Source organism: Artemia sp. Qi Xiang Cuo, chromosome 13 (assembly GCF_049724085.1).
Source record: "Artemia sp. Qi Xiang Cuo chromosome 13, ASM4972408v1, whole genome shotgun sequence".
NCBI classification, from domain to species: domain Eukaryota; kingdom Metazoa; phylum Arthropoda; class Branchiopoda; order Anostraca; family Artemiidae; genus Artemia; species Artemia sp. Qi Xiang Cuo.
Genome location: NC_142806.1, coordinates 10,069,483 through 10,096,658, shown reverse-complemented (window position 1 = coordinate 10,096,658; position 27,176 = coordinate 10,069,483). Strand labels below are relative to the sequence as shown.

General features: G+C 36.0%; 1 protein-coding gene across 3 annotated transcripts in view; it reads right to left on the bottom strand.

Moving 5' to 3' along the window:
* Positions 1-1,632: 1,632 nt before the first annotated feature.
* The window catches only part of LOC148944928 (uncharacterized), an 87,504-nt gene continuing 61,960 nt past the window's right edge, over positions 1,633-27,176 (bottom strand). For 2 of the 3 annotated variants that reach the window (XM_089098562.1, XM_089098563.1), the window contains one exon: positions 12,349-13,145. In XM_089098562.1, coding sequence (XP_088954688.1) covers positions 12,628-13,145 — 518 coding nt within the window. In that variant the 3' untranslated portion in view covers positions 12,349-12,627. Of the gene's footprint in view, positions 3,882-12,348; positions 13,146-27,176 lie in introns of those variants that run through there. The other variant, XR_016142677.1, reaches the window with a different exon arrangement.

The window sequence follows — 27,176 nt, the reverse complement described above, 5'->3', positions numbered from 1 at the left end:
TTGAATTTTTAGGTCATATTTTGGGCGATTTTATTTTACTTGGGTAACTTTAATTGGAAAATTTTGAGGTTTTGAATTTTGATCCCATTACACCAGTGCACACACAAAAAAAAATTCATCCGTAAAGGGGCCTTAAATGGACTAGAAAGCCTTTTCCGAGTGACTAGAAGCTTAAAACAGTAATTTCATGGGCCAGGCAGACTCTAAGGTATGAAAAATTCTAAATGGGGGCTCAAAACTCTTGCGCCCCCAGGGTCAGGGTTTGTTTCTTTTACTTGAGTTAAAGACCTCAATTTTGAGAATGATCTAGTTGCAATGAGTATCAATCAAGGATAGCTGCCATCTAGCAATCGACCGAACAAATACGAAGAGTCTATACAAAGCTAACCTTTACTAAAAAATAAAAACATTCCCTTAGCTGTGCTTTCAAGCAAAACTAACATTTTGGTGTTTACCGTTTAGATTCCATTCGTTTTTCTACAAGCTCCTTTGTCATGAGCTGCGCTGAAGAGTTCCTCAGCTGCGCGGAAATATCTCGGTTGGGCCACTGAAAAGTATATCGGCAAAAAAATGACTTTGTATCAGTTTCGTATTTTTAGTTTTCCCATACGCATTTTATAGGATAAAATCAAATATTTTATGGGTGCTCTTCTACGTTTTGGATGCATCATCTGTGTGTGAGTCGTTTCAAGGAAGAAAACACGTAGCTGTGTCCTCAAAAGCGTAACTAAAATCTTAAGTGTGTTCCATACAGATCTTACAAACTTGTTTTCCATAATCATAGTCAACATTCTTGCATTCCCTGTAATAAAGAGACATAAGACTTCAATGTATTATTTACTTATCATTTTTCCAGACCTACTTCATACAGAAGTGGGTACAGGTAAGGGTGTAGGAAGGGTGTAAGTGGGACAAGTCCCGATTGACTATTCCCTCTCAAGTTTTAACATGCCAGTACAACATTTTACTATAATGCCTTCTCGCTGGATCTTCAAGATCTTCAGTAGATTTATCCGAGGCTTTCGTTTCACACCTTAACTCATATTTTAATGCTTTCTCCTCTTTCCTCACATTCCTCTCATTTCCATATAATTTGCCACACAAATATTTTTGTACAAGTTCCATATTCTACATTGTACATCATCCATCTTCTACATTGTCAAACTTTAAACTCTTCAGTTTAGCATTCAACTGTTCCTGGAAAGTTTCTCTCAAATTCTCATCCTGGAGTCTATCAACGTCATAACTTCCTGGGAGGTAGTTACCCTTCCGAAATTTCAGCTTTAAATTAACCCTAGACACTACTAGATGGTGATCTTTTCTTTAAACATCAATAAAAACACACCTATACACCCTAGTATTTTATTGATCCCGCTAGTCTTCGGTTTACAATAACAATCAATAAGGTTTGCTGTCTTACCATCACGTGAATTTGCGTCAACTCATGGGCCATTTTATGACCAAACACTGTATTAGTTATAACTAGATTGTTATACTACCAAAATTGCAGCAGTCTGTAGCCATTACTATTTTTTTCCTACACCAAATTTACCTAGGCTAGCATACCATCTATCCCTATTTCTGCCGACCTGGGCGTTAAAATCTCCTAATAAAAACACCATATTTCTACCTTAGACCCTGTCTATTTGCTCCTGTAATTGTAAGTAAAATTCATCTAAGTCACCAGTATCTCCATTAGTTGGTTCTACAGAGGGTTATACTACTATAACTGATACCTTGAACTTTTTTTATTCATCATGAACCCTACTCCCTGTCTAAATATCCCATCCTTCCTGCCTGAGTAAAAAATTCTTTATCACCTAATTTCATGTGTTCTGAAACTCCCAATAAGTCCAATTTAAATCGTCTGAATTCGTCAGTCAAATGTCGATAAGATAGTTATTTTTTAAGGTCGTAACATTCCAAGTTCTAATTTTCATATTCTTTAAATCATTGAAATTGTTTTGGTCTCAGCAAAAGCAATGGTCCCAGATACCAGTGCAGGATTGAGACATCCATATCTTCTCAAATCTACACTGAAGCGCTTAAGCCGGCTTAGAACCGTACAGCAAGAAGTTCTTGGGTTAAAACATGTGTTTGAACGAAAAACTTAGATAAAGATCCGGTTTAACGGAATTATTGGTTTATTTAACATTAGTTAGTTTATTCATCCAAAGTCATCTGAATCACGAGGATCTCCTTGAGTCAGTTCTACGGTGGTATATACTACTATAACTGATACCCTGAATTTTTTAGTTGTAAGCTGAGCGATTAGTATCCTATTATTAATACCTTCCCAGCCTAAAGAACACTTAGCAGCTTCCTTATTCATCATCAGCACTACTCCCTGTCGTACCAATCCGTCCTATCTGAGTAAATAAATTATTTATCACCTAATTTCACGCTTCCTATCCCTCGGATGTGAGTTTCTGAAACTCCTAATAAGTCCAATTTGAATCGTCTGAATTAGTCAGTCAAAATGTCGATACAGTAGTTATTTTTTAACGTCGTAACATTTCAAGTTCCAATTTTCATATTCTTTAAATCATTGAAATCGTTTTGACCTCAGGAAAAGCAATGGTCCGAGATACCAGTGCAGGACGGAGACCAACATGTCTTCTGAAGTCTACACCGAAGCGCATAAGCCGGCTTAGAACGGGACAACAAGAAGTCCCTGGGTTAAAACGCGTGTTTAAAATATTTTTATATATCTTGATTGATTCAGTATTTCAGCAGAGCCATAGAGGGTGAGGCTAAGCAGCTGAAAATAAGCTCCACTGGAACAAAAACACTCAAATAAAGATTTTTTGTAATGAAACCGTTAGTTTATTGTTGAAAAACTCACCGTTAATGGACCATGTGTTTTATTTTGATGGCCAATATTTGAATATTGGGGAATTATGTTGCATATTTCTAAGAAAATTTAAATGACCAAATTTTTGAAAATATCATACAGTGAAGAAAAAAATAGCACAAAAACTCGTTAAAACAAGCAAGCTGGAAGAAATTTTACAATTCAACCCCCTCTCCTAACTTTAGGAACAGGGTGTTATAAGGAATTCTATATTTATGAATAATAAATATTATTTTCTAAGGTTGAATTACCATAAACCAGGAAAAAAGACTGCATCTATCAACTGAAAAAAAATCAGAAAAGTGACGAAAGGTCTATAAATACTACAAGGAAGTAGAGGGAGGGCAAGAAAAAATCGAGCTTGTAATATTCGGCACTAATTCCTAGGTACCCAGTTTAGTTTTTAGCACAAAAATAATTATCAAATTTATCAAACTCTTAAAGGAACTGATGAGATTACACCATAACTGATCACAAAGCTGAAATTTTTTGCTCATTATTAAGCTCAAGAATGTTTAGGCCGCTGCAGAACTATGACTGTCCTCTTATTCCCCCAATTCTCTAAAGTGAGTGGATCTTCCGCTTCTACGTTATTTTTAGTAGTGCTGTGTTTATACATATGATCTTTTCGAATAAATCCTTTTTGACAAACTCGACAATTCAATGGCTTTGAACCAGTATGTAAGCATATGTGTCTATTTAGATCTCTTTTATCAATGAATTGCTTTGGGTACTGATTGCACTTTTATTGCCAACATGTTTCCATTGGTTACGTTTGTAGTTTTCTTTATCCCAAAATCGTTTACCGCATATCTCACATCTTAAAGGTCGATCTTCTGCGTGGCAACTGTTACAGTGTTGTGTGAGGTAGCAATTACGATTGAAAGTTTTGTCACAATATGAGCAGCGATATTTCACTTCCCCCCCTCCAGTGATTGCGCTGACATCAGCCTCAGTAAGGGAGTTCGAAAAGATGTTGGCTGGGAAACGTTCAGGAACGGCAGGTTTACTGAAGGGTTGATGAAACCTGTTAGAAAATTAGTATATAATAAAATGCAAACATGTGACACAAAAAAAAAACACTTCTGGCGAAAACACTTTCTCTTTTGAAATTGTTTTCTTCTTTTATTATGATTATCTGTTATTCACACTAGGTAAGTGCTTAAAAATCTATTTCGGGGAAGTGTTTGATAAAGGTATAGAGAAGATACTCCGTATCAGACATTGGTTTCCAAGACAGCGGAATTAACTAAAAGTACATTTAATTATATTTAACCGAATAATTTGAGCATATATTTATTTTATGGCATTCATTTAAATAAGGATGAAATAAAGATACACAAAACCGAAATTTAAACGACAACCAAAACATAAAAATGAATAAAATTGAACAGCCATCACTTTTCCTCAACGAGATCAGACGCAAGATTCTACCTCATGGTTTTGGTAGTTCCTCGGAACTCTGGGATTTTACGTAAAGGGGGAGTCGGATTTGGGCCTTTGCCTCCACATCATAAAAAAAGGTTGTAACGTACAAAAGTTGGGAGGTTGGAGAAAAATATTTTTTCGTTTCAGAAATACCCATTTTAGATATATGTTTTCTTTTGTTCTCAAGTATCTGCTATAATAGGGGATTCCATTTTGATAGTATTGCCTTTACTTTAAACCCTAAAATACGAATTTTGAAACGATTTTAAGTATTGTAAAGGCTAACTACTAGATCACATACTATTTTGCTTTAAAGTAGGCATAGTCGAAAGAGCCATGATTTTCCCACATATTTGTTTTTACTTTTGGCTTCACCATCATAAGCAGATGATCGTTCGATGTTTTGGGAAAGCTAAAAAAAAATTCCGATGTCCAGTGCCCTTTTTAATTGACAGACTAACCCAAGCACGTCCAAAGCCCTTTCTATGGCCCTGGCCATTCTAAATAGCATATTTAGAATGTCAGAAAAATGAATGTCACACCAGGGGCCACAACAACGAAAATATGCAGATAACCCATTTTCGAACACGAGCTTTATTTATAGAACCTTTTTTAGATGAACGTAAGACATTTTCAACTTGTTTAAACTAGAATCAAGAAGGATTTTAGTCTGAATAATCCCCCCCCCCCCCAACCTCTTTAATATTGAAAATTTGTAACTAGAGGATCCAAGGCACAAAAAATAAAATATTGGCTTCACATACTCTTTCAGTACTCAATTTTGAGGTGGTGGATATAAATTTTCAGATCCAGATTATAATTTGATTGCCCTAAGGCAAAATCCAGCAAGAAGATATTTGACAGTAAGTGTTAGATTTCTGGCATTGTTGGTACTTGGGGTCTAAAATAGGAGACTACAATCACAAAATTAGCACCCTGAAACAAAATGAAGCGTGTGGCGTGCGTGTATGACACGTGGCTTCAGATTTCTCCGATAATTTTGTGTCGAACCTCATTGATTCGACCCTCAGGATAATATTACAATATAAGTCTAATTTTGTCTCCCTTGATATGGAAAAATATATTTTTTTGGTATGTTCCTTTTAAAAATCGAAAAACCAAAACAAATATCAAATTTACCTATCCAAGAAGATTTTGAAAGAAAATACCTCAAAATCAGAAAAAAGGAATCCTTCCTCCCCTACATTTTCCTAATTAGCGGCAAGTATAATTACCCTGCTTGCAGCAAGTATATAGTTCTAAAGGTTCATTTCACAGAGATTTGAACATCTTATTATGTTGCCTACATGTTTGAAAATATCAATAGTATAGAACAAAGCCGTAATTACATACTTCACAATTGGCAAAATTCCACGAAAGCTAGTACTTACTAGCCCTCACTACAAATTTGAGACCAAAATTGAGACTAGAAATTGAGACAAAAACATAGCATGTTGCATAGATCTTTCAATAAGACGTCCGACTTTGCCTCAGTATGTTCCAAAGGGTGTCTGAACTTATTGATTATAAATCCTAAACACGCCTATGAACAGAAACTGCCAAAAAATAGATACTTCAATTCAACTTCCCAGTAAATCCCTCGGAGTTAGAAAAAAAGGGAATCTACATTGGAAAGTCCTTACTTACAGCTACGTACTTTATTGCTATTGGTTTGGGCAACACTTAACCTCCTACTTATTATTAATTAAACATATCATTCTTTTCGCAAAGAAAAGAATGATATGGAAACCTAAAAATTGCATGAGCTAGCCTTAGTATCAAAGAGTTTCCACGATGGACCCACTCTTTTTACCAGGCAAATTTATAGTAAATATTGAACTGAATTATGATACCTTATTTTCTAATTGAAAAAATGTTTAAAGTCATCTTATGCTATGCCTTAGTGCAGACAGTCAAGAGATATTTATACAAAAAAGGGGACCCTTAGACCCCCTCTTCCAGATAAGCGCACATTAACTTGTTGCGTTTTGTCTCAATCATTAAAAAATTAACCGTACAAACTGAATTTTATTCATAAATGTTTGTGTTTTAACGTGTTATCAGGAAATTCTAACTTTACAGAAAGCACCCAGCCCACAAAATAAAATTCTAGCTCTACAGACAGTATCGCACTCCGCTTTTTCTACACCGACCATCCAAAAATGTTAACTATTCCTACCCCAAAGATTTTACCACAATATACCTAGTACTTGCAACATAATTTTTCTGTCTCGTTTACATTTAGCCCCCCTTCACTTTAAATTCATTCCTGTGCACATACTAGTGTTAATTTTGTAGTTTCCAACAGAATTTTACCCCAAAAATTTTTGTTCATTTTAAAAATTATTTAAATTCAAAATGTAATGACTGAAGAAATAGCACTTCACCTCCTTCCCCAACACAAAAATTGAAGTTCTCATATAAAAAAAAGTTCCCCAAAAAGTTCTTCCTGAAAGTATCAATTCGATCCCTTAGTCGTGAAATATGACTATGCACTTACTACTGTTAATATTGTAGTTCCCGACAGAATTCTACCCAACAATTTTTTGTCCGTATTAAAAATAATTTATGTTCAGAATAAAAGGACTGAAGAAATAGTACTTCACCTCCTTCCCTCAGCACAAAATGTGAAGTTCTCATGTAAAAAAAAGTTCCCCAAAAAAGTTATTCCTGGAAGCACTAATTTGAGCCCCTAGTCGTGAAATATGACTATGTGACATACTTCCCAAAACTACGCATAAAAATCTCGTCACCATTCAAATGAAACCTGGCTATATAATGAGAAATACTCGCTTGACTTCAGGTACCTGTATAACGTTACATGAGCATTTTTAGACCTGAAAATTAGTGATTGACTTGGAGTTACGACACAACAAAGTATATAGGTAGATATTTGCACAGCGTTACGTTTATTCGAACCATCCTTTCCATTTTATAGCAGTAATCTTAAGCTACGAACTGTGAAGATACCAAGCTCAGTACAGAATTTCGTTCGGTATCGATTTTTTTGGTTGAATGTTTCTGAATCAGTTGCATTTCTTAATTGTTTTCAAAAACAAACATAAAAATTGTATTGGCATGAGTATAATATTTCTAAGAAGGGCAAAGCGCCCCTCAGTTTAGATGTTCAAAATCTACGTCCACACCAAAACCAAAAATGAGGCATACAAATAATGAAATTCGTGTTTTACATATTAATCATTACAGTATTATGTAACACGCTAAAAAAAAAGAGAAAACAGAGGATTAAGCTGGCAGAAGGACTTAGCTTAACGGAAGTCACCGGCTACGACCAGTGAAAGCAAGTCTCAAATCTTATAAAAACCAAAGCGAAATAAAGCATGGTACACAACACAGGGAAATATGGAGGGATTCATGAAATTCTGGTAATTTCTAGCATCTGTTTACTTCCGAATAACAAATGCTATATGTAAACACTAGACAAATCTTACACTTACAACCCACCCTTACAACCCTTTTCTCCAGGGACTTTCAGGGTCGTGTCATCCCCAGAGGCATAATACTAAATCTTTCAAATATGCTGATCAAAATGGGCATCTCAAAATTTTGATCTGATGACATTGGGAAAAGAGGAACATGGGAGGGAGAGGGGAATCTAATTGCCCTCCAATCGTTTGGTCACGAAACTGAGAACTAGAACTGTAATTTCCGTTCGAACGAGCCCGATCCCGATCTTATATGACGTTTTCCTCCCGATCTTCTAATGCACGTTTTGAGTGATGAATGTGTGAATGTAAAGGAGCGATTGGGCACTATGAGGCAAGTGCTTATGAAAGTTGAAAGTAAGCAGGCCGATAAGAATATACTAATTTGGAATGTTTCGGCTAAAGATAACAATGATACAATAACCCTGTTTGAAGATAACGTTTCGCAAAGACTTCAAATGAGCGTGAATCCCGAATGCTCAATGATAGAAGTTTACTCGGTAAAAAAGTTTTTGAAAGTTGAGGTAAAAACTAAGGAACTTAAGCGAAAGATCGATGAATTCGTGGAAACTTTGTGATAAAACAGTGGCAAATCAGTCTAACATTTACCTAACTGATGATGTTCCGCTATCTGTGCAAGAAACCCGTAAAAATTTGTTTGCATTCCGAGATAAATTGCGCGCAGGTGAAATACAAGGCCTTGACGCATGGATTACGAAATCTGTCCCACCCTATTTATGTGTTAAACGTAACCAACATGCAACGCCGGATAAATTCTCTCTCGATGAGATACCGAAGCTAAGTACGCTGCTGAGATTAGGACGTAGCTACGTCGGAGCTGGGGGTGATACGGAAACCGGACACTAAAAATTGTTTTTTGGTGGAGTGAAATGAGGGTAAAAAGTTATTTTTGTTTTTGTAAAATTTAGTTGTAATTGACTAGTGATATGATGTAGGTTTGGCGCAACCAATCTAAATGGGTTGTGATCTAATAATGGTGTTATTCAAGGTTCTTGGGAATCTGGATATAACGAATAGTTGTGTGATTATAAAAGGATTTTTTTTCGTTTTAGAACTTGAATTGTTTAGGAGTGCACTTGGGTTCCCAAGATGTTTGTGTGGGGAAAATGGTTATGAGTATTAGGGAAAAAATTGTGCTACTTGAGAAAAACCCTGTTGATTTTTATGCTAGGTTAGATGTTGTGTTGAGTGAAGGGTTTGATGATGAGAGTAATATGGAGAGGATTGAATCATCGAAGTATATGTTTGCTAGTAAGTTAATGTGTGGTCAAAGTATTCAATGTAAGAGAGAGTTGGGTTATGTTTCATCTGATCTGTACGGGGCTAAACAGCTCACATTCATATTAGGTGCTAGTCAAATTGCCGATGAAATGGCTCAGCAGTTTTCTCAAATTCGGGATAAAGTTAAATAGCAAGTTGAAAACCAGCCAGAAGATGGTTCTTTTGAGCAGTACTTGCCTGACCCTAGTGACACTAGTCTTTTTCTTCGGAAAACTAGTCAACAAGAGGTGACGAAAATTGTGAGTGAAATGCAAAATAGAGCGGCTGGAGCGAATGTTTTGTCTCTGAAAGTAGTGGTGTATGTTTTACCCGTGATATTGCCGTGTTATGTTGATTTAATGAATGGTTGTCGTAAAGAAGGTGAATGTCCTGAACAATTTAAACATGCCAGAGTAGTGCCATTGCATAAATGTGGGGATCGAGACGATTTTAGCAATGATAGACCTATTTCGCTACTTCCTATTCTGTTTCGAATTTTTGAAAAAAAAAAAACATTATATAAAGGAATGGCCGAGTTCTTGGAGAGGAAAGATTTCTTTTATGCCAATCAACTTGGTTTTAGCAAAAGGATATTCTACGGAGCATGCAGTTGAGTTTTTGACATCTATGATTAATTTTGCTCTGGATGGGAAGTTGAAAGTAGCGACTGTATTGCTAGACATTTGAAGGCGTTCGAAAATTGGACCATGTGATTCTTCTGAAAAAGTTGGACAACTGTGGTATTAGAGGAAATGCTCTTAAAATTATTTAATCATATATGGGTCACCGATCTATGTATGTGCAACTGAATGATATGAAATCAAGTGATTACCATGTTCGTCACGGTGTTCCCCAGGGGTCCCATCTTGGCCCTCTCTTCTTATCAATATACATTAATGATATCCATCAAGAAATCTGTGATTTGACAATGAATGTTGCAAATGGAGACCAAACAAATAAACCTAGAAAATCTTTTGTACTGTTTGCTGATGATACGAATTCTTCAGCTGCGGAGCTCACCGAAACTCAGCTTTTAGGGACACTGAGTAATGATATGGAAAAGTGGAGAAATGGCTGAGCTAAATGAGTTGAAAGTAAATGACAGCAAATCGGGTTTCGTTGTCTGGGGTAGATTACCTTCATATTACCCCTGGTTGCAAGAGCTTACAGTAGTAGAATCGACAGTAAGACGTTAGAAGTCAGTAAAATACCTAGGTGTAATAATTGATGAAACATTAAGTCTCTCAGAGCATGTACAGTAAATATCGTCGAAAGTAGCAAAGAATATAGGTATGATAAGGAAGCTAAAGCATCAGTTTCCGGAGAAAGTTTTACGTTTTTTATATTTTTCATTAATCCATCCTTATTTACTATACTGTTGTTCTATCTGCTCTGGAACATTTTATGTTCACCTGAAACCTTTGCGTGTTCTCCAGAATTCAGCTGTGCGTGCTATTTGCGGAATTGATAGACTTGCCTCAGTTAGAAATATTTATCCGTGAATCTCTATTTTACCATCTTCAGGGTTGCGCTTATTTTATCAGCTTCAACTCATGTATGATATTATTAATAATATTGTTCCAATATGTCTTCGTCATATGTTTGAGACAGCTTCTGATGAGTAGGCATATAACAAGACAAGTTTGTATGTATAGAAGGCCGATTAGAGTGTTTGCCAGGTCCGCTTTCTCTGTTCGTCCTATTCTTCCGGTGATGTGGTCTCAGACGTCATCTTCTATTAGGGATATTGCTTAAAGGCCTGGCTTCCGTCAGCAGTTAAAACATCATTGCCTGCAGGTTTATGAATTGTATTTTTTTTTTTCTCAAGTAGTTCTTTATGTTTAATACGGATGATTTATATATATATATATATATATATATATATATATATATATATATATATATATATATATATATATATATATATATATATATATATATATATATATATATATATATATTGTGAAATGGGAACCCGAGTGCACCTATGTAAGTGGATGTAAGTTTTTTTCGAGTAGCAATACAAGCCTAGGTTACTGGACTTCATGCTTTTTTTTCTTTTTTTTTTGTGAATAAATTATCTCCCAATGAAAAAAAATTGAATACTCTCATTTATTTAGACAATTTATTGCATTCTAAATTTTTCTTACAGAGGCAAAACCTTGAATTCAGTAGCTGCTACATCAACTGGGAGTAGTAAGGTGCCTTTTTAAATTATTTATTCTAATAGATTCTTATAAATATTTACTACAGAAGCAGATATTAATCTGATATGCTTGAGAGTTGTCTCATTTTGTTGCTTTTTTGAAGGTACATATCTACAGTCTACTTCATTTTACAAAGTTTTAGTTCATTACTGTCGGAACATTCTCAAAAAGGTTGCCATTTACTGTAAAATAAAACACACCTTTCTGTGTTTATTCGATATGAATGTTGCTATTCAGAAAAAACAATCAAGATTTACTTAATATTTACCTTTGCAAGTTAGTATGGCTACTTTTCAATGATGATACCAAAATCGCTAAGGAAACTAAATACAAGGATCCATTACAAAGTGCTCCAACTTTTTGAAATTTCAACAAAGATCTGTTTCCATCTATTGTTATTCATTAATCTTTCTACAGCCTTTTTATTCTTTTCATCCTTTTTTCTTTAGCATTTTTATTCTCTTCATCTTTTTTTACATTAAAGATGTGGACATCTATCCGATTGCTGCCTTGTCTTTCTGGGTAAAATTGTTATGCTTCAAAATATTGATAATAATTCTTTTGACACTGCAGTCTTCAGTTTCTGTTCAAATTGCATATTCAAGAACGTGAACGTTTTATTGCAAATTAAAATTTGGATATTTATAATCATGAAGTATTTCTTTTTCTAATTCGTAAATTTTCATGTATAAGGATTGCTGTGGAGATCAGGTCAAGTTTACCTCAACGCGTCTGATCCTTCATAGCCAGCATTAGCTCGTAGCGGGGTTCATTCACATTATATGGTACCTGGTCTTGATTTTTATTTTATGCCTCTCAACGGTTTTTTTATACCTCTTCTTGGCCATGACCCTAGATTAGTTATTTTAGTGCAAATTAACAGAAAGCCTTTTCAAAACAGCTGATACAATTTGAAATAATTAGAAAAATTAAGAAAAGAGTATAGAGAGGGAGTGAGAGAAAGACAGAGAAAAAGAGAGAAAGAAAGATGAATTTAAAAAAAAAAACATCATTTTTGTATGAATTATGAATTTGAAAAAATGTCTTTTTCTAGTAAATTGTCTTAGTATATAGGGTCCCAAGGTCTTTTATAGTTTTATAAAAATTTAAAAACTGTTTATAAAAATCAAAATTCTGTAAGAGATTTTTATTGCAACTATAAACTAGCATACTTATTCCTTGAATGGATTGTTATGACGGTTCAGACTCAGTTTCATTGAAAATTCTCTCTCGCATACGTCACATTTATACGGTTTCTCACCTTTATGCCGTCTTTGATGTTCATTAAAATGGTCTGATTGAGAAAATTTTTTCCCACGCCATCACATTAAAACGGTTTTTCCCCTGTATGCTATATTCGACGTCTATTCAAATGTGTTAGCTGAGAAAAGCTTTTCTTACATAAATCACATCAAAACGGTTTCTCGCCTCTATGCACTCTTTGGTGCTTATTCAAACAGCTTGATCGAGAAAAACACTTTTTGCACACATCACATTTAAACGGTTTCTCACCCGTATGAACTCTTTGGTGCAGATTCAAACTGCTCGATTGAGTAAAACACTTTTTGCACACATCACATTTAAACGGTTTCTCGCCTGTATGCACTCTTAGGTGCAGATTCAAATTGCTTGATTGAGTAAAACACTTTTCACAAATATCACATTTAAACGGTTTGTCACCTGTGTGCAGTCTTTGATGTCTATTCAAATCTGATGATCGAGAAAAGCTCTTCCTGCACATATTACATTTAAACGCTTTTTTTCCCGTATGAATTCTTTGATGTCTTTCTAATTGTGAATGGAAGGGAAATCTCTTAGCACATATATTGCACTCATAGACTTCTCTGCACTTTTTTCTATACAATCCAACATTAGAATTTGAAGCTTCCGTAAGTTCATTGGTGTTGCTTGATGATGTATCTGCAACTCCTACAATACAACAAAATAAAGGAGATGGAAAAAACCTTATAATGCTATAAAAAGACATTCTAAATCATATAACCTAAGTAATGACGATAAACAGTTTCAGATGTCAAGACTGTAGAAAGTAGTTGGAACTTGATTACATAGTATACATAAAATAACTGCTCAGCCAATCATCAGTGTGAACAAAGAAAAGGCGATCAGCAGACAGAACACGTGATTTTCAAAACTTGTAACTTATTATTCGTTATGAACTCGCTTCCGCCGTGTTAATATCTAATTGGTGTTTTCACTCTTGGTATTTGCCAGTCGAAATTTCCCCGTGTGTAACTTGAACATTTACAGACCGTGCATGTCCCTGGACTTTCCTAAGTGATATTAGTGACCTTGGTTCTAGTTAATTGGATTATAGGATCTGTATTATAGTCCTGAACAGTGAAAGAAATAAGAGGTGAGATTTTTTGGTTCCAAATAGCTCATGTCTGACACAAAGGAACCTCCTGAAAGACATAGCTGTCTCACCTTTCCTGCCCTCAAAAAGAAACTTAACTAGAATCCCCCCCCGACTCCTATGTCTAAATCAACCACACATCTTAAGGGGATACAAGCCTTAAACATCCTTCAAGCTAAAAGTACTGGTGAAACCCCAGGATAAAAACGAAAAAATGATGCAATTAGATAACCTCCTGAAGAACCCCAACCCGAGATTATATCACTCCCTGATGATTCACCACCAACTGAATCACTACCTAGCTCTTTAGATCAGCCATACTATTACAGTGTGACCATCAAGAAAACCAATGGTCAACCCTTTACTAGATATCGGTTAATAGATATTAGAAAGCCTATATTTTTACTACCTAACTCAACTTTTGAAGTAGTTTTCCTGAAAGACGGTCTGATTGATCTTTATTTTACCTCTCACAAGGCCACGGATTCAGTACTTTCCAGGTCCAAGGGATTAATCGTTGAGGGTTCCAAAATCTTTGCCGCTTCAAAAGAAGTAGAAAAGTCGCATAAATACGTGGTTTATGGTGTTGACACCGGTATGCCCATAGAGGTATTTACAGCTGATTTAATTGATCCTTCGGGTCATCCTGTCAAACCAACAACAGCCACAAGACTCAGCTTGAAAAATGATGGTAATCTTAAACCCAGTCACTCAGTGCTCATTGTATGCAAAAACGAGTTGCAAAAGGAAGTTTTTTTTTTGTATGGTATGGCCCTTCGCTATAAGTCCTATAAACCAAAAGTCCTACAATGCAAAATTTGCCTAGCTCACGGTCATAGCAAAAATAATTGTAAACATTCATTCCAATCATGTCGAAAATGTGGTAAACCTAGTCACGTTACAGCAAATTGCACCGAGAAAGACGCCTACTGTAAAAACTGTAATAATAAGGGGCACACGGCACTTGAGAAGCAACTTTTTCCGGCCTATCATAAGAGAGCTGAGATCCTCAGAACCTCTGTGAGATTGAACTTGCCCTACTCAGTCGTAGCCGCTACAATCTCTAGACAACCAACTCCAAGTCGACCCTTAAATAGCCAAACTGAAGTTTCAAAGAACCAGAGGAAAAAGGTCCCACCCCCAATAGATAAAGGCTTCTCATTTACCCAATGTTCCTCTCAATTTCCTCTACTTGACGCCAAATCACAGCCTTCCTCTTCCCAACTTCCAGTTTTATCGCATCCATAAGTTATTCATCATTATAATCAAGAATGGCAAAGGTTAGCCATACACCTCGCAGTTTCCCATCTTATCGATGTTGACAGTGAACCAGTTGAACTGAAAAATATCCTTAAAAAAGGCCATTACTACGCTCCTAGGAGACGAAATCTGACAAAAAGCTACGGTTCAACTTTTATCCTTCAAAGAAGGTATGAAATGCCATTCTAACTCAACATTTCCTACGATCCTAACTGTTACCAAGTCCCCCAGAAATTTGAAAGAATCACCAGGACCTGAAACGATCGTAGAAGCCCCAAGCCATAGCAAAAAAAGAAAGAAAAGAAAAAGCCGACCAACACAATAACACAGAAATTGACGACCCCGCACAAAGTCCCTTCGGGCGAGGATGATGTTCAAAGCAAAACCCAAGCGAGAAGATACCCAACAAGAATGCCTGACGACTAATTAATATGTGACTTTTCGTTTTTAACTAATTTATCCGTTTCTAATAACATTGCTTTTAATTATTCCGTTATAGAAAGTAACCAGCATGCCATCCCTATAAGCAGCCCCGATGGTACCTTAACTCATGCTAATTGTAAATACTTTGATATTCTCGATTTTGCTACCAATGTGAAGCCAAAACTAGTCAATAATAATTCCCTTAATGTTCTTTGCTTCAACATCAGAAGCATCCGGGATAAGTGGCTCAAGTTTAAAGATTTAATTTCATTCAGTGGTGTCTGCCCTTTTGACGCAATAGGATTAACAGAGACATGGCTTTCCGATAAAAATCACACTAGAGATTTTTTACTCCTTGGTTACCAAATAATCCATATGCCCAGGAGATTGACTAAGTGTTCTGGGGGTATCTCACTTTACATCCATTCGAATGTGAATTTTACCATGCTATCAGAGTGCGAATCTGTTTTCTCTACACAAATAAATCTCAGATGTATTTATTCAATAATTGTTAACATAGTTATCGGCCAAAATTCCTATATACTCTCCTTGTTTTATAAACCTCCTCCATTTCCGACCTCATGTTTTTGTAATCTGTTTGATGATTTCTCTAGTTTTATTAATCTACCCCTTAAAAAGGCAATAGTTCTTGGAGGCTTTAATTATAACCTACTCAATGTTGGTAAAAATGTTGAATCTAACACTTTTTTTGAATCAGTAACCGCGAGAGGTCTTCTACCAACAATTTTTTTTTCCTAGTAGAGTTGATCCTGTGAGATCAACTTCAACATTAATTGATAACATTTTTGTATCCACTTCCCTGGGAAATGACCTGTCCTCAAATATAAGACTTTCGGATCTGTCAGACCAATTTACTATTTACATGCTACTACCTTCGCAACCACTACCTCTACGCTCTAGAATTAATATCCCAACACCTACTAGTAATTATAGCTTGTCTTCTAAACGCAGACAATTTGAGCATTTTCTTGATATCATGACGTCCAAATGGACCCTAAATTAGAAGTGGTGCCTTTGTAAAATTACATTTTTTTTATTGGACCTTTAACTTTTGCCTGAGCTTGTCTTTTGTCATTATGAACGATTTATCCAGTCCATATTTTTGATTTTCAAAGGTATAAGTAGGCATTGATGACCTTATCCATGTCAAAATCCAAAACCCAATCATCATCGCAATAATTTTCGATCTGTTTGCTTTGTTACATCTCGGCTTATCTTTCTTCATTATGAAATACATATCGCCGAACCTTTTTTTTAACAAAGGTATGGTAGGCATTGACAACCTTATCCATGTCAAAATCCCAAACCCAATCTTCATCGCAATCATTTCCAATTTTGACACGCTTGCATTCTCACTGTCCAGGTTGATTTTCATTGACTCGCTGCTCTACATTTTCATTTTTGACTCCCTCACCTGTTTGGTGTCGTATGTCTTCTAACCGCGTGTATCGTTGCCCTTCATTTTCATTTTTAACACGCTCTAATTGCCATTTTCGAGTATCTTCTAACCGCCCGTGTCTTTGCTCTTCATTTACATTTTTGATACGTTTTTGAATTTTGACTACTTCAGACAATTTAGCAATGGCCTTTGCTTTAGCTTTCCGTATTGGTGTTGTCCTAATTGATGGTCCATGTTGTCAAATTTCACTTCTTATCAAGTGACGTCATTTTTTTTAACAAAGGTATGGTAGGTATTGATAAAAAAAAGAAATATCACACTAACAATAAGAATTTTCGTTGATATTTTCCAGGGCTTTCTTCCACATGTCGTTATATGTTCTTCGTTCATTTTCAGGTGGTAGCTGAACTTTCAATTTACGTTGCCTTCACGCGAAAAAATGCAACGTATAACATTCCATGATTAAAAACTGGAGTACTAAGGTTCGGCGTCAACAAACTCAAAAGTTTGCACCAGCGACTTATGTATAGTCATGGCAAATGCGGGTCAAACTGGAAATTGATGTTGTTGAATATTAGATTCAAGTTGACCTTTACTAGAGTCCACTGTAACTCGGGATATGTAGACTTATTTTCCTGATTTTTCCCCAGTAATTATATTCGTCTTAATTATGTTGTTGCATAACTCAGTAACAATAAGGCGAGTCCCATTATACATCCTTTCTGAAATATCTAAGTTAAGCAAAAGCATAACTATCGTATTTTTCTTTATTTTTAAGCCATGTGGTGGTAAATCTGCAGTGTCAATTGAATTGAGGAATTCTGGAGTAAATTTAATTCCTCCTTTTCTTTATCTTTTGTAGAATCATAACCTTTATGCAGTTTTTATTCTCCTGGAAGGCAGTCGACAATTTTCGCATTTATTTTTCTAGCTTCTTTATTGACTGAAGCTAAAATACCTACATCCTTCATTAAATTGAAACTCTGTTTAGACAAACATTCTCCAAATACTTTCTCGATTAAATTGCCACTAAAAAAGATATCCTCCGGTAATTCCCTTTCATTAACTCCATTTTTTGGAAGATTTCCATTCCCCGGTTTGAGGATGTACTTTGAAAATGCTTCCTGTTCAGGATCGACCCGCATATTTTTTTCAAAGGAATCGTGTTGAAATTCTTCCAAAGATGATTTTTTTTATTGCTAAATCAAGGGTTTCAGTGCGGTTGCTTCGGGGTTGAACTGGTAAACACTGTCGGAAATAACCTCCAGCAACTAAAATTTTCCCACCAAACGATAGGTTAGGATTTCCAATTGACTACAACAACTGATCCATATTTTGTAAGCCATATTTGGGTGTTTCGTCAAGTAGAAAAACATCTACTTAAGCTAATTCTAAAGCTCTGTCTGAACGTCTTATACAGGAAACAGAATCTGAGGAAAGTGCAACTTTCAAGCCAAAGGTCTTGTGATTTGTTAGTCAAAATGGCAGTAAAGTTGCTGCTATTCCTGCTATTTCCCAAACTAATTAGGATCATTGACAGCCAGTAAAATATTGTCATCAATTTCAAGCTGTTTTCCTTGCAGTACCCGATGCATACTATCTCCAGTAACAGCTGACTCACTAGAATTTGGAAATTCCAAGCTTTGGTCATTTTCATAGGTCTCAATGTTGTCCTTCCGTATCGTTCCACCAAAAAACTAAAATTTCTACCTTCTATTGCCATCCTATTTAAATGCAATGCAATAATACGATAAGTACGCTTTACTGCACGAGCTTTAGATAAATTATTTCGTCTTGCATGCAAAATGAAATCCTCTGACAACTGATTTTTAATCTTTCCCAAAAAGCTTTTGGATCTGCAGGATTACCAAAAACAAGAATCTGTGTGAAGAGTATTCGCATTAAAGAAGGCATTTTGCACAGTGTCGATTCTTCTTGGGCGTGGAACCATTGTTTATCGTCGAATTCAAGGCATGAGCCAGGCATGCTTTTTTGTATGTGGAATATACAACGTCATCAACTCAATCTTCAAAACTTGTTATATTCTTCACATGATACAGAAGTACTCGTAAATAGAAGCACTGGGGAAAAGCTGCAAAATTTACGTTGTGAATTCGTCCAATGACACGTTTTCGACGGATTCTTTGTTCCCATTTACTGGTATTGCCATTCCATTTATAGTGTTCGAGAATTCTCAATAATAGAGAAATTCCTTCTTTTTCATTTGTTTTAACGCCTTGTTGTGTCGAAAATATGCTTCCAACATTGAGCCTTATTGTCCAATATCTACCAAATTTTTTTGGGCTTGGCTGATATTTTGCATTAGATAACGTCCTAGCAAATGAACATTTAAACGTTGAACGACATGGCTCTTTTTCTGGACATCGTAACTAAATAGTCGCCAGCATCCTGCAGTTGGTGCAATGCAGCGTCCTTCTACATAGGTTTTTGCTTCATTGTAAACCATGCCTGTTTATTTTCGACAATCTTTATTGAAGCAAAATCGTAACCCTTGTAGATGTATTTATATAGATTATTTACCGGACCTATATTTACTACATATTCGACATTGGTGCTTTTTAAGCATATGAGGATTTTATTTGGCGACATGAAGATTATCACGAGTAATTCGGCGATTATAAGAATCTTTTCGATAAACAGCACGGTCATGTGAAAAATCTTCTCTATTCATTTCGTCTAATTTTGGATCATAACGACGTCGATACTTTGGTTTTTCAGCATCCGCTAGAGATATGACTGAATTGTATTGCGTTGGAAGACCGAGGTGGCTCTGGAGTTTTCCATTTTTATTAATCATACAACTCGCATTTGGATTTAAATTCTCACAGGGATTATGAATCATCCACTTTAAGACTAATTGTTTTAATAATGGATCGTTGGGATTTGAAATTTCAGCTGAAATAAGATCATCAATTTCAACTGGATTATGGATTTGATCCTGAGGACTCATGATCAATAGCAAATGCATATGAGATGGTCCACGTTTTTGAAATTCAATCGTAGGCACATATGCTACTACCTTTCCAAATTTCTGATTCTTATCAATATCATTGATTATATCGTCAAATTTTATTTTAGCATTCGAGTAAAGATATCTGGACGATCTTGAGGGGACTGTTCTATAATAGTTATCATCAAGTTTAATACTTGCTGCTTCTTTAAATTCTAGCTAATTAGGATTGAAAGTCACATTTACAAAGGAACCTGGGAGTCCAAAGAGGAGGACGATAGCAAAGGCGTCTTTAAAATGTTCAGCTAAGTAGCGTGTTGATTCGGCAAATGATGACGGCAGTATAGCTTTTTCAACAACGAATGCTTCCGTTTTCGAGGCTAAGTCTTTAAGAAGTCGTGTAACACCTGTGTAGTTTTCACCCATAATAGTTTTCTGGTTAAACTTTATCCAATCAATACGATCACGCTCAACACGAATAGCGGTGTCAACGAGGTACTGTTGGAAGTCTTCCTCCACAATGCAAAGCATTAAAACCGGTCCTACGCAGATCGGGTGTTACAGCTAGCACAGAAAGGCTTTTCGCATATTCAGGTCAAAAAGCGATACGATTTCTCGCTAATTCAAGCCATTTTATATGTGGACGACTTACATAAGGGGTTTGAAGTAGCAACCCCATGACCATCCTGAATTTCAAGCTTAATAAGACATTGGGTAGGTAAGGGCTCCAAACGATGGTCGGTATTTTTTAAAATGACAAGATTTTTACCACGTTTTTTTACAACCATTTTATTTGGTGGAAAACTATGGTCAGCATTAAGAGTAAGCATAGCGCATGCTTCGTTACATGCGGGAGGGTTAAACCATCTATAATCGACATCATCTGGCAAAGTAAAAACCAGCTGCATGTTTGGAGGCTGTTGCGCCAATGAAGCAGCAAGTTGATTTGAATTGTCCTCCACTTCTCGCATTTTTTCGTAGCCTTTGGCATAGTCGTTTGAATCTCTCAATATTTCTTCCAAGAGATTCATTAGATTATGAGAGATCCCATAAATTAAAAGAAGTGCGAGGCTTTCCTTAACAGCTTCATTGGGGTCAAAAAGTAAATTTGGCCATATGAAGGTGGCTCAATTTCACCTTCAGTAGTTTGTAACAAATGTCCCGCTAAATTGATTTTGTGATAGCTTCTTTAAAATTAAATATATTCCGACTATTTATGGTTCGATCATCGCTTTCGTTGAATACTACTACTACTAACAACTCATCGCAGCACCAAGCCGCCTGAGGCCAACACAGCTACGCACCCTCCTCCTCCACCCCAATCTATTCAAAGCCTCCCTTTTTACACCCGCCCACGAAGTTCCCATTTCCTTTAAATCTTTCTTTATGACGTCCTCCCACCCCAGACGGGGACGACCTGCTTGAATGAAACTCGAAAACGTTTATGAAACTCTTCAGAGAGCAAGTGACGTACTGAAAAAAGGCAAACCAATTCATTTTGAAACTGAGGTGGTGACATTGCAATTCGACCCTGCAAGCAGCAATCTCCAAAAGAATTACCTTTGTTTCCTACTCTTTCCGTCGGAGAATGGAGGGTGCCACAGTGAATACAAGCAACGTTGAAGAGTCCCAAAGATTTATATGCTATATTTGCTGAATTTATGGCACCTTTGTAAGTTTGTTTTGTGCCACACGTTGTTGGTAACGAAGATTACGACGCCGCTGTTCTTCTAAAAACATTTCTCTTTGCTGTTCATTTTCATTTTTTATACGCTCTAATTCTCGTTTTCGTTTATCTTCTAACCGCGCGTGTCTCTGCTCTTCTTTTTCATTTTTGATACGCTCTAATTCTCGTTTTCGTTTATCGTCTAACCACGCGTGTCTCTGCTGTTCATTTTCATTTTTCATGCGCTCTAATACTCTTTTTCTTTTATCTTCTAACCGCGCGTCTTTTTGCTCTTCATTTTCAATTTTGATTACTTCAGATACTTTAGCAAAGGCTTTTTCTTTAGCTGCCCGTATTGGTATTGTCACAACTGATGAGCAGGTGTCGAGGCAAAAGAAGAAGTTTTTGTCCCACCACCTGAACAATTAAAAGCAACAAAAAATGGTCATCAATGCCTACCATACCTTTGAAAATCAAACCTGGACTAGATAAATCTTCAAAAGAAAAAAGTTTTTGGCCCATCACCTGAGCAATTAAAAGAAGCCAAGGTTCGGCAATATATCTTTCATAATGACAAAATACAAGCTGAGGCAAAAGAAGAAATTTTTTCTCACCACCTGAACAATTAAAAGAAACAAAGGTTCGGCCATATGTCTTTCATAAGGACAAAAGATAAGCTGAGGCAAAAGTTAATGACAAATGACATTAAGAAAAGGCTCAAATTATCTGTGTTTAAAAGACAAGCGATGATGAGATCCATATATCGAAGCCTGCCGCGTGCCGGGCTCCCGGTAATAATTGTGTATGTATTTATTTTTTCCCGAAAACGGCTCCATATTTTTCGGAGAACATTAGTTTCTTGGCATTACTTTCATATTGCAAAATATACTTTTTAGACCCTAATGAAGCTGTTGAGGAACGCCTCGCAAATCTTTTAAATTATGGGATCTCTCATAATCTAATGAATCTCTTGGAAGAAGTATTGAGAGATTCAAACGACTATGCCAAAGGTTACGAAAAAATGCGAGAAGTGAAGGACAATTCAAATCAACTGGCTGCTTCATTGGGAGAACAGCCTCCAAATGTGCAGCTGGTTTTTGCTTTGCAAGATGGTGTCGATTATAGGCGGTTTAACTATCCCGCAAGTAATGAAGCATACGCTGTGCTTACTCTGAATGCTGACCATAGTTTTCCACCAAATAAAATGGTTGTAAAACAACGTGGCAAAAATCTTGTAATTTTAAAAAATACCGACCATCGTGTGGAGCCCTTACCTACCCAATGTTTTATCCAGCTGGAACTTCAGGATTGTCAAGGGGTATGCTACTTCAAACCCCTTATGTAAGTCGTCCACATATAATATGGCTTGAATTAGCGAGAAATCGTATCGCTTTTTGACCTGAATATGCGAAAAGCCTTTCTGTGCAGGCTGTAACACCCGATCTGCGTAGGACCGGTTTTAATGCTTTGCATTTTGGAGGACTTTTCCAGAAGTACCTCGTTGACACCGCTATTCGTGTTGAGCGTGATCGTATTGATTGGATAAAGTTTAACCAGAAAACTGCTATGACTAAAAACTCCGCGGGTTTTACACGACTTCTGAAAGACTTAGCCTCGAAACGGGATGCATTCATTGATGAAAAATTAATTCTGTCATCATCACCCCTCGGATGAACACGCTTTTTAACTGAACGTTTTAAAGGCGCCTTGGCCTTGGACCAACAGATTTCTTTAAAATTGTGACTTGCAATACTGATTGGCCTGTATTTAAAGAAGCAGCAAATATTAAACTAGTTGATAACTCTATTATAGAACAGTCCCCTCAAGATCGTCCGGATCTCATTACTCGAATATTTGACGATATAATCAATGATATTGATAAGTATCAGATATTTGAAAAGGTGGCAGCATATGTGTATACGATTGAATTTCAAAAACGTGAACTACCACATATGCATTTGCTACTGATCATGAGTCCTCAGGATCGAATCCATAATCCAGTTGAAATTGATGATCTTATTTCAGCTGAAATTCCAAATTCCAACGATCCATTATTTAGACAATAAGTCTTAAAGTGGATGATTCATAATCCCTGTGGGAATTTAAATCCAAATGCGAGTTGTATGATTACTAAAAATGGAAAACTCCAGAGCCGCTTCGGTCTTATATGTATGAAATGTAGGTCCGGTAAATTATCTATATAAATACATCTTCAACGGTTACGATTGTGCTTTAATAAAGATTGTCGAAAATAAACAGTGCATGGTTTACAATGAACTAGAAACCTATTCAGAAAGACGCTGAATTACACCAACTGAAGCATAGCGGTAAATATTTAGTTACTATAATTAGAAAAAGAGCCATGACGTTCAACGTTGAAAAGTTCATTTGCCTGGAAATTATCAGATGCAAAATAGCAACCAGGATCAAGAAGATTTGGTAGATATTGGACAATAAGGCTCAATGTTGGAAGCATATTTTCGACACAACAAGGCGTTAAAACAAATGAAAAAGAAGGAATTTCTCTATTATTGAGAATTCTCAAACACTATAATTGGAATGGCAATACCAGTAGATGGGAACAAAGAATCCGTCAAAAACGTGTCATTGGACGAATTCACAACGTTAATTTTGCAGCTTTTCCCGAGTGCTTCTACTTACGATTACTTTTGTATCATGTGATGAATGTAACAAGTTTTGAAGATTGAGTTGATAACGTTGTATGTTCAACATACAAAAAAGCATGCCTGGCTCATGGCCTTGAATTCGACGAGGAACGATGGTTTGACGCCCAAGAAGAATCAACACTGTGCAAAATGCTTAGTGTAATGCAAATACTCTGCGCGAAGATTCTTGTTTATAGTAATCTCATAGATTCCAAATCTTTTTGGGAAAAATTCAAAAATCTGTTGGCAGAGGATTTCATTTTGCATGCAAGACAAAATAATTTATCTAAAGATCGTGCAGTTAAGCGTGCTTATCGTGATATTGCATCAAAGTTAAGTACGATGGCAATATCTAAGTTAAATACGATGGCCATGTCGTTCAACTTTTAAATGTTCATTTGCCAGGACGTTATCTAATGCAAAATATCAGCCATGTCCAAAAAGATTTGGTAGATATTGGACAAGGTTCAATGTTGGAAGCATATTTTCGACACAACAAGGCGTTAAAACAAATGAAAAAGAAGGAATTTCTCTATTATTGAGAATTCCCGAACATTATAAATGGAATGGCAATACCAGTAAATGGGAACAAAGAATCCGTCGAAAACGTGTCATTGGACGAATTCACAACGTTAATTTTGCAGCTTTTCCCAAGTGCTTCTATTTATTAAATAAAAAAAAACAAGTTTTTTAAACTGAAAGTAAGCAGCGACATTAAAACTCAAACGAACAGAAATTATTCCGTTTATGAAAGGGACTGTCCCCTCCTCAACGCCTCGCTCTTTACGCTAAAGTTTTTTATTGTTTTAAAAAGTAAAGTTGTGAGACAGAGTCAAACTTTAGCGTAAAGAGCGAGGCGTTGAGACGGGGACAGCCCCTTTCATGTACGGAATTATTTTTGTTCGTTTTAAGTTTTAATGTCGTTCCTTACTTTCAGTTTAAAAAACTTGTTTTTTTTATTTAATTTCTGATCGTTTTTTAGTTAATGCAGCTTTTATTTTGGCTCACCGTCATTGAATAAGCAAACAAAATTTGCATAAAAATTTTACTTTTCTTTTGATAAATGACTGTCTCCAAATTTGGTTCTGACGTAATTTACAAATTAACTTACGTAACGAACTTCTATATTCGCATATTTTTCTTCTGGCAAAAAAATGCAAAGTTGCAGATTTTTGCAGATATGAGCTTGAAACCTATGTAATAGGGTTTTCTGATACGCTGAATCTGACGGTGTGATATTCATTAAAATTCTTTCACTTGTAGGGGATGTTCCCCCCTCTTTAAAAATTTAGGTAAATTTTCTCAGGCTCGTAGCCTTTGATGAGTAATACTAAACTTAATAAAATTTATATATTTAGAATCAGCATTATAAGCCCATTCTTTTGATACATTTATTGACATCAAAATTCCATTTTTAAAAGTTTCGATTACTATTGAACCGCATCGCTTCTTTTTTTTATTGTTTTGTTTATTACGTATATGTTATTACGTATATGTTTATTACGTATATGAGGGGGTTCTCCCCTTAGTCAATACCACGCTCTTTACGTTAAAAGTAAAAAAAAAATTGTAATTCACAAACCCCTGAATCACAAAGGCCGTTTAATTAGAATAGATAGCTCTTTTGAAAGCACTAAAAAGAAATGTATTGTAAAGAGCAGGGTATTGACTTGGGGGAGAACCCCCTCATATGCGTAATAATTTCTGTTCGTTTTAAGTTCTAATGTCGCTTCTTACTTTCAGTTGAAAAAACTTGTTTTTTTTAAAATTTAATTTATGATCGTTTTATAAATAATGCTTGGAAATCCGGCACCCCCTTCACAGAAATGTCCCTTACCCCAAATAAACATCCTCCACGGAAAGATTCTCCCGAGTAACCCCCTCCTCCAGCCCCCTCAACAGAAAAAAATCCTTCCAGAAAATGTCTGTATACTTCCCAATAACCAATACAATATGTAAGCAATGGGCAAAGTTCATAACATGCAGCCCTTCCCCTGGGAACCGTGGGGGATTAAGTCATCCTAAAAGACATATTTATTAGATTTTCGACTATGTTGAACTAAATGGCTATCTCAAACTTTTAATTGTGTGACTTTGAGAAAAAAATGAGCGTGGGAGGGGGCCTAGTTGCCCTCCATTTTTTTTGGTCACTTAAAAAGGGCACTAGAACTTTTAATTTCAGTTCCAATGAGCCCTCCTGCGATATTCTAGGACCACTGGGTCAATACGATTACCCCTTGGAAAAAAAAAAAAAAATAAACATACATCCGTGATCTTTCTTCTGGCAAAAAATGGAAAATTCCACATTTTTGTATAGGAGCTTAAAACATCCACAGTAGGGTTCTCTGATACGCTGAATATGATGGTATGATTTTCATTGAGGTTCTATAACTTTTAGGGGTCTTTCCCCCTTTTTTCGAAAATCATCCAAATTTTCTCAGGCGCTTAACTTTTGATGGGTAAGATTAAACTTGATGAAACTTATATATTTGAAATCAAAATTAAAATCTGATTCTTTTGATGTATCTATTTGTATCAAAATTCCGTTTTTTAGAGTTTTGGTTACCATTGAGCCGGGTTGCTCCTTACTAACGATAACGTTAGTAAGGATAACGTTGTACATTCCACATACAAAAAAGCATGCCTGGCTCATGGCAAGGAATTGAACGATAAACAGTGGTTCGACGCCCTAGAAGAATCGGCATTGTTCAAAGTACCTTCTGTAGTGCGAATACTCTTCGCAAAGATTTTTGTTTCTTGTAATCCTACAGATTCAAAAGGTCTTTGGGAAACATTCCAAAAATCAGTTGTCAGAAGATTTCATTTTGCATGCAAGACGAAATAATTTATCTAAGATCGTGCAGTAAAGCGTGCTTATCGTGTTATTGCATCGAAGTTAAATACGATGGCAATAAAAGGTCGAAATTTTAGTTTTTGGGTGGAACGATACGGCATGGGCAATAAAGAGACCTACGAAAATGACCAAAGCTTGAAATTTCCCAATACTAGTGAGTCAGCTGTTACTGGAGATACTATGCATCGGATTCTGCAAGGAAAACAGCTTCAAATTGCTGACAATATTTTACTGGCTGTCAAATATCCTAATTATTTTGGGAAAAACGGTTTTTCATAGATGGACCAGGTGGTACCGGTAAAACATTTGTTTATAAGACTTTGTAT